A 9,178-nucleotide genomic window follows, 5' to 3' on the forward strand; every position below is an offset into this window, starting at 1 on the left:
CAGCAAATTTAGCAACTGTACCTACGGTGCCTTCAACAAAGCTTTTATATAAATTTTAAAAAAAAGGTTGAGGCCTCAACACCAATTCCTGTGGCATACACTTTATATCTTGCCAACCTGAAAAAAAGATCTGTTTGTACCTATTTTGTTTCATTCCAGCTTTTGATCCAGATCAACATGTTAGATGCTTCACTATGAATTTTTATTTGGTCAGTAACTTTTGATATGGCATGTTATCAAATGCCTTCTGGGAATTTGAGCATAGTATATCCCATGTTTTGAGCCAGAGCATACGTTTCTACTTCAATAACTTGGTCAAATGTTAATTTATTTTCAGAAGGTGAGGTTGAGTTTGTTTGATTGCCTTGATTTTGTGTTGTGCTATAACATATTTGATTTAGGGTTTCTAAATAACTGGCCCATTGTTGCTTGCTTTGCGTCTGTCTCTCTCTTTTTGAATAAAGACGTTATATACTATTTTGCATGAAGATATCAAATGAAACCTTCGCTGAATCAAGTGGCTTGTTGCCTTTATTATTCTTCATCTTCACCAAAACCCCTTCTGCATGCCAGTTTCTTGAACTTAAGTCACTCCCGATTGCACCAAGGCCATCATTAAATACCAGAGCCTTTCCTTCACCTTTTCCTAGCCCAACTTTCCCTAAAGTCTTGTACCTTGCAATATCCAAGTTTCCCATCCTGCAGCTCTGTTTCTGTAAACTATTGTAAATTGACCCTTTGTTAAATCATTCTTCTTATCCCTTCCATGAAATATCTTGCTTAAAAATCTAGAGTTCCAAAAAATTAACTCACAAACAGAAAACCTTGTGTTCAGACCACATTTTGATGCCTGGCACCTTTCCCTTTGAGGACCGTGTCCATCCTTTCTCCCATGCTTTTAATTAAAACCATGCGCGCACACACTGTCCCCTATCCCATGCTGCAAAGTGTTTTTTTCTTCTTCCTTACCCTCTGCAGGAATAAATTTCCATTCTTAGTGATGTTTGTCTCAAGCTTGACTTTTCCTCTGAGTTCATTACCTACTATGGTATTACAAAATTCACCAGCTTTTACTTCCATAGTGTTGCTTTCCTATTGGCCTTGCACTACCTACCACTGACACATCATTCACACCTTTGCCAATTCCAAATTAAATATTCAAATACTTTATATGAACTTCTCCTTGTCTAGAACTCTCTCATAACTCGCACAGTGTCCCATTCACTAATCATTTTTTATGCTTGCTGACCTTCATTCGCTTCTGTTCTTCAAGAGTCAAAATTAAAAAATGTTGTTCTTGTTTTAAATCTCATAGTTTTTTCACCTATCCTTGGCAACTTCTCCAAAGCTATAACCTTTCTTAAACACTGTACTTTTCCAAGTATTGCATTTTGTAAAATCTTCCATGTTTTCATTTTTTTGTCCAAGTTCTGCACACTATCCTGGCCCAAACCACTGCCTTTTCATTTCTTTTCCTTTTATGACCTTCCCTATATGTACCTAATCTGTCAAACAACTAATTACCCACAAACCTCACCTCAACTACCAATATCTAATTTGGCATGGTGTCAACTTTTGCATGGTTAAATGTGATATTACAAATCATCTGAGGAGAGCTTATGATGTTAAATCATGAAACTAAATTATTAAATTTTGAACACATTGCTGTTGTCTTTGTCATTTAACCTTTCATATTAAAAAAAATATGGATGTATTTTTCCTACTTTTCCCCACTGTCTCTTCCCACAAAACAATCCTGCTCCCACATTAACATGTACATTATGCAGGTAGAATATTACTTTTATAAGTTCAGAGCTAGTCAAGATTGAGATCCAGGTTCAAGTTGGATGAGAGTCTCCTTTGGTTAACTTAAATCTGAATTCAGATCATATGCCCAGTATAATGAACAATCCCTAATGTAGCACTTTGCAGTCTTAAGTTAAAGAGCAATGGAAATATATCCTACTGGTGGGCAGAGATGTATGTTTGAAATTAGTGCTAAGGCATGCACAAGCAGAGAGGATCTAACTTTAATATCCAATACATTGACGACAAAAGTTGTCCAATTTCTTCATGGCACATACTAATTGGCCATTAATTTATATGTGTGAACATTTACAAGGCTTCCCTGTCAAACTGTGTTTCATATGTTTCATTGGTTGCTACAAAGTGGTGGAGACCATAAAGGTATTTGACTGCCTTAGTATTCTCTGGTACCTCCAGGTAAAGTATGAGAATATCAATAAGGAAAGAGTTGGGAGGGGCATTTTGCTTGTGTTGAAAGCATCCAACGTGTTAATGTCTTTCTTCAGATACTGCCTGCTGAGAACCCTCAAGCAATGCCAGATGTCAAGGGAAGGTCTCATTAGTGCAGGCAAAGAGATTGTATGGCATGGCCATACAAAGGAGGAGCCTGCACACTACTGCAGCATTTGTGAGGTCAGTACAAGGAAAGATGAGGGTAACCTAAGAGGCGCCACAAATTTTCATTGATTTTCAATTGTTGACGATGATGAATTTGGTTGCTATTTTAGTTAATTTGTTTTTCTTTGCTTTTCACTGCATCACCCTTTAACAAAAAATGCATTTCAAATCAAAGATAAGAGTTGGCTTTAAGTGAATGTTAAGAGTACATGGTAGAATTAAAGGGTCACAGTAGCATAATTGATTAGATGTCTAGAGGGCTGGACTTTGTTCAAATCCCACCAAAAGATAGATGGGGAATTCAATTAATTAGATACATTATGGAATGAAAATCTGATCTTAGTGATGGTGAAATGGTATGGCAAACCACTTGGTTCAAGGCCATTAAATGCTGGTCTTTCTCGTAATGCTCCTATCTTGTGAATAAATTTAATTAAAAAAAAGTCTGCAACAAAACCTAGGTTCATAATTAGCCCAAGCGCCTTCGTCTTGAATTGATATAAATTTTACAACTTCCCAAACTGGAGAAATCAAACCACTAAAACAAAAAACTTGCATTTATAAAGTACCTTTCATAAGTATATCTCAAAATAGTTCATGGCCACAAACAGCAAATTATCACTTAATCTGTTAGGTGCTTGTGGGTTAAGAAATAAATATTAACTTGGACATCAGGAGATTTGCTAACATAAAATACTGGAAAGACAAAGGTTTGCTCTGTTCCCCCTTACCTTGTGGAATCAAAATAGTCATGTCTTACAAGAATAGTAAGGTTGCCGACTAATAACAGTTGGCTTGATTATAGTGGATTTGGAGAGGAAGCAATGTCACCATCCCTTGCATGCTTGTTATTAGTTATGTTTTCCCAAATAACTTGTATAATTTACCACAAAGTATTGTTTACTGAAATTTTACATGAATCAGTACGTCCTGGCTGTATTGGTTCAATTGATTTATCACTTATTTAATGAAATGTTTTCTGCAGGTTAGTTTTGAATTAATCTCCTTCAGGTGGGTAATTTTATGAGTATGTTAACATTTATGTCTGTGCAATAGGTGGAAGTTTTTGATCTACTTTTTGTTACCAATGAGAGTAACTCAAGGAAGACCTATGTAGTGCATTGCCAGGACTGTGCTCGCAAGGCCAGTGGAAACCTTGACAATTTTGTTGTGCTGGAACAATATAGAATGGAGGACCTGATGCAAATCTATGACCAGTTCACATTAGTAAGTTAATTCAGTATAATGGTGAATATACTCAAAGTGCTCTTATTCCGACTGTAAAGCTCTGTAAATAGAGCATTATTATGTTCAATGCCTTGGTTATTGCCTTAGCTATGAATATCAGAAAGGAATCTGGTTCAGTTCTGTGCTGGGTTAATTAATATCTGGATACAATACAGTTTGATGCAGAACCCTAAGGATAGGCAAGAGGGGAATTGGTCAGGGTTCTTGTATTTGATTATTGTACAGTGACCCCCTCTCTCCCCCCCCCCCCCCCCCCCCCCCCCCAAATTAAGTTGCATATTGGTAGTCATCATTTGCAATAACATTGAGCTTAATTATAAACCTTCCAGATTGGATGGCTTGTTAATTTTTACTGTTGAGGCTTGTTAGAGTAAGGACTACTTGATCAAGTTATTAGATTATGGTTGGTGTCTTTGAAGTTGACTAACAAAATGGTATAATCTCGTTGGGTGAAAGTGCAGAGTATCAGGGGGAAAATATATGCAACTCTGAACTGGAGAAGCTTTAATCAATATTGGTGCTAAATAGCATAAAATTATGTTTATATTTGTTCTAATGAACAAAGATAAACAGATCAAGATTACCCTCCAGAAAATAGCGAGAGATCATTTTGTAGAAAAAATGAGACTTAGAATGTAAGAAGTAAATAGCTATATACAGTATAATTACTTATCATAGAGTCATACAGCACGGAAACAGGCTCTTTGGCCCAACTAGTCCATGCCAACCAAGATGCCCCAATCCAAGCTACTCACATTGCCAGCATCTGGCCCATAACCTTGTAAACCTTTCCAATCCATTTACCTGTCCAACTGTCTTTTAAAAGTTGTTATTGTCCCTGCCTCAACCACTTCCTCTGGCAGCTGATTCCACATAGATACCACCCTCTATGTTTAAAAAAAAAGTTGCCCCTCAAGTTCCTCTTAAATCTTTCCCCTCTCACCTTAAACCTATGCCCTCTAGTTCTTGATACTCTAGCTCTGGGAAAAAGACTGAGTGCATTCACCCTATCTATGCCCCTCATGATTTCATGCACCTCCAGAAGTTCATCTCTCAGTCTTCTACGCTCTAAGGAATAAAGTCCTAGCTTACCCAATCTCTCCCTATAACTCAGTCCCTCAAGTCCTGGCAATATCCTTGTAAATATTTTCTGCACTCTTTCCAGTTTAATAATATCTTTCCTATAGCAGGGCGACCAAAACTGAACACAGTACTCCCAAGTGCGGCCTCACCAACATCCTGTACAACATCACTGTGACATCCCAACTTTTATACTCAATGCCCTGACTTATGAAGGCCAGCATGCCAAAAGCCTTCTCCACCACCCTGTCTACCTGTAACTCCACTTTCAGTGAACCATGTACTTGTACTCCAAGGTCCCTCTGTTCTACAACATTCCCCAGCACCTTGCAGTTCACTGTGAAAGTCTGACCTGAATTTGACTTTCCAAGATGCAATACCTCGCACTTATCCAAATGAAACTCCATTTGCCATTCCTTGGCTCACTTACTCAACTGATCAAGATCCCTATTCTATGGCCAGGCCATTTTTGAAATGATTTAGTCTTGAGCTGGATGAAGAATTGGAGAACTGTCTATCCAGATTTTCAGTAAGGTAGGAAAATGGGGCCAGGAAGCTGCAAAGAAAAATAGCTAAAGTGAGTGGACAAAACTATGGTAAATGTTATTGGACATGGGGAAGTATGAGACATGGGCCTAAGAAAAATAAATGGGATTACTTTCTAATTGGTGGGAAACAATGAGGTGTGCAGAAACTCAGCGACTGAACTCTCCATGTGATGGAAAGCCAGAAGACTATTGAAATATTTCAAAGTGGATTGTCACACAGAGGAAAGTATTAAATCAGTTGCATAGAGCCTTGGTGAGCTTTCATCTGGGGTACAGCTTGCAGTTTTGAACATTATATCACAGGGGTGATATATTGGCTTTCAAAGCCAATATACCAAAATTATATAGCATTTTGAGGACTAAGTTATGAAAACAAATTGCATAAACTTGGTTTGTGATCCTTCGAGTTACTTAAAAAAAAAGAGGATTGATCCCAAACATTGAAAGGAGTTAACAGGGCCCATACAATGAAGCTATTTTCTCTGATGAAGGAATAGAGAACAAAGGGACTAAAACTTGAAGACACGAGGGACCTTAGATGCTGTAATCTGATGCAGGGTCTTGACCCAAAGCGTAGACCATCCCTCTGCCTCCACAGATGCTGACTGACCAGCTGAGCACCCCCAGCAGTGTGATATTTGCTAAAATTTTAAGTTAGGGTTGAGTCGAAGAGGGAAACACTTTTTCACTCAAGGGTTGGGAGTAGAAGTTATGGAACACATGCCCTTCCAAGCCACTTGACAACTCTTCCCTAGTTTCATGTTTTACATTTCTTTGATGTTTGACTCAAATTATGGTTCTTTATGTACAAGTGAAACTCTTCTGTGCACAATTCAGATTGGCTTGGTGAATAGTGGTCAGCTTTGGAAAACAATTTGGATTTCCTTTCCCTGCTCTCCTCTCTGTTCACTGCCACACTATCTCCTCCCTGTTCACTGCCACACTATCTCCTCCCATAGCTCTCCAAACCTCACTCTGTTATCCCTTGTGGTTCTTCAGCAACATTTAGTCCACTCGTATTTTCTTTGTTTAATTTCAGTTAACCCAGCAAAACTGCATTCCTCTCATTCTCATTGGCAAGCCATTGATACCTCTCATTGATTTGAAATTTGCTTCCATTGAAGCCATAAAGAACTATGGTTTTAAAGATCATTGTGCCAAGGTATTTATTCTCATGTAAAATCTGTTATTTCTGTTTCAGGCCCCTCCACTGCCTTCATCCTCATCTTGACAGGTATTGTTTTATGGACAACTAGCAAAACATCATTGGTATTCAGGATGTGACATCAACTTCCACTATGTTACACCACTGATTTTTGGCTATCCCATGTGGCTGCTGACTGAAAACTGTGTGTCTATGCAACCTTCCAAGTGCGGAGTGTCAACAGTACTGGATAGGAGTAGAGCTGCTCCTCTTCCAGGATAAATAAGTTCAAGTAAAGCTGGTTTAGCTATACCTATAAATAACTTTTCATATTTTGTATATATCAGAGAAAAACTGGCAACATTACACAAAGACTACTGACTTGAAGACATTCTTTTTGTATTACTCTGTCTTGGGCTGATGAATTGGTTTCATCATCTTTTTTCATTCAGATTTTTCCCTTTAAAAGTACTAGCTTAGCTGGTCATTTTTGTATGGTAGTTAGGAATTTAAGTCTCTCGAGGGCAACACCTATTAAGAAAATTTTGTAATGTGAAAAGTTAGATGAGAGAGAATTTTTTTTTTTACTGCTTTTATGTTTATCTGTCTTGTTATTTTGAAGCCATGATGTTTAAATTTGTTCCAGTTTCCTAGATAAACTTATCAGCCAAGTCACAGATAAATGGGTTGCACATAGACTAAGGAATAAACTTCAGACTTGTGATTTTTTTTTGTTTTGTTTCTAATCTTGATGTAAATTTACACTATTTATAAATGCATATTTATTCCTTGAAAATATTTGTGGATGGAATGCTGTTATTTTTTCCCCCAGAATACCTGCCATTAAAATTTTATGGAGTTCTGTCATTTCAAACACTACTCCTAATACGTTTTCTATGTATGAAATAAAAACCGTTGAGCATTGTAATCTTTGAAACATTTAACAATTTATATTCAGGGAAAATTTTTTCATAAGTAAATTACATATGTTAGTTACATATGTCAGAAATCAATGTTGCATGACAAAACTCAGGGCAAGGTTTCCTTTGTTATCATAAATGTTATGCGTTAGCCTAAAAAGTAATATGTGCTTCTCAGATATTGCCCACTGCCAGTTGAAACTGTGCTTCATGAAGGGAGCTACTACGTTCCAGGTTAAAAAGAATCCTATGCTTGCAATTGAATTCAAGGTAATTTTACAACAAAAAAAAGCAAGTTTTTATTTAATTAGAGACATAGTAATTAAAGTTTATTTATCTTCAGAATTATCTTAGCTCCATGAACATCATGGAATGCTGTTACAACAGAGCCTGTGGTGTCATGCAGTAATGCTCTAAAAGTTAACTACATTTGTTATATTTCTATATTTGAGCTGTTTTGGAGACTGATTTATGATTTTTTTTTTCCCCGTTATAGTGGGAGGTGTTTAAAAAGAAATATAGATGTTGCAATTTTGTCAAGTCTTTTTTTTAAAGTTGTAATCACTTTGTGAAAGTATTTATTTCCCAGATTAAGATTTCACAGAAAAGATTTGGCTTTGACTTTAAAACAGCACAAATTTTACACTTTTGTTTATGATTTAAGCCTATCAAATGATACTTGGGGAGAAACAGATTGTAGGATAATTGAACAGAGTATAGGTCCAGATTGTCATTTGGCTAGAATAAAATCTCTATATTATACTTTGTCAGGCTATTGTCTTCTGATGGTTGAGGCTATTTTTCTTAGCCTAGTCTAAGCTGCTGAGCAAAGTACCATCAGAGATAATGCTTTAGTGCTATACACAAAAAAAGGGGCAAAAGACAAATGTTTTGGGCTTGTTTAAGAAAAAGATACACAATATTAATCTGGAGAATGGAAAGATCGAAGAAAGAAAATTTACAAATAATTACTGACTTGGTGGAATGCACTTCTATCCCTTGGCTTTGAATCCAGGATGAAATTCAAGTTGCTGTTGCTGCATCAGTTAAAAGAATGGAATGATTTCAACTTTTGGCAGTCTGGTGTCATATAGAGCTAGCAGCAGGTTCAGATTTACTCTGACTCCTGTACGATGCTAGCTTCTTGAGCTTCCTCTCTGTTTTGCCAGTGGGAATTTTGCTTACACATTCCAAATGAGCTGTCATTTTTATCATCAAGTTGGGTTGACAGTATGTGTTGTTCTGTGCCCAGTTTTACTGCACCCTCATTAAGTACTAGCTTGAGACTTCCTAAAGAAGTGCAATAGTACAAAAACATGGTTGTGCTTGTATATTCAAATCCAGGCTCCACATGTTCGAGGGTAATATGTTTAAACAACATTATCATGAAACTACCTGTCTTATTTAGCAGTTCCTAGTTCCACCTTTGGTTGTCTAATTGCTTGAAGTAAAACTTGTATTCTTTCATTAACATCAGAGATTCAAGATTAATTTTCCCATCTTTCACCCAGTGGTTCAACTGTTATAGCACCTGTGTTAAATTATTGTATGATCAAGTTTTGTGGCTGCAAGCCTATTTTGGCATTTCTGCATTTGTTATATAACAGTTGTACTCGCATTCAATTTATTGAACATCATGGTAAAGCATGGAGTGATTACATTTAAAAATAGTATTACCAATCAAATAAATTCCAAATCCAATAAGCACTTACAATGTAGTATTCAAAATTCTTTCTTTATACTTAAACTGGAAGTTTGAGAAGTTACAATATGGAAAATAGACATTTGGCCCATTTATTTGCAGTGGCGAAAAA

The 9,178-nt window shown here is 36.7% G+C and overlaps 1 protein-coding gene across 1 annotated transcript in view; it reads left to right on the forward strand.

Annotated features, from left to right (window-relative positions):
- kdm6a (lysine (K)-specific demethylase 6A) overlaps window positions 1-9,178 on the forward strand; it is a 167,135-nt gene extending 157,957 nt beyond the window's left edge. The window contains 3 exon segments of the mRNA XM_052013319.1: window positions 2,313-2,439; window positions 3,481-3,651; window positions 6,502-9,178. Of these exon segments, the coding sequence (XP_051869279.1) occupies window positions 2,313-2,439; window positions 3,481-3,651; window positions 6,502-6,531 (328 nt within the window). The 3' untranslated portion in view covers window positions 6,532-9,178.

Source organism: Pristis pectinata, chromosome 4, assembly GCF_009764475.1.
Source record: "Pristis pectinata isolate sPriPec2 chromosome 4, sPriPec2.1.pri, whole genome shotgun sequence".
Lineage (NCBI taxonomy): Eukaryota > Metazoa > Chordata > Chondrichthyes > Rhinopristiformes > Pristidae > Pristis > Pristis pectinata.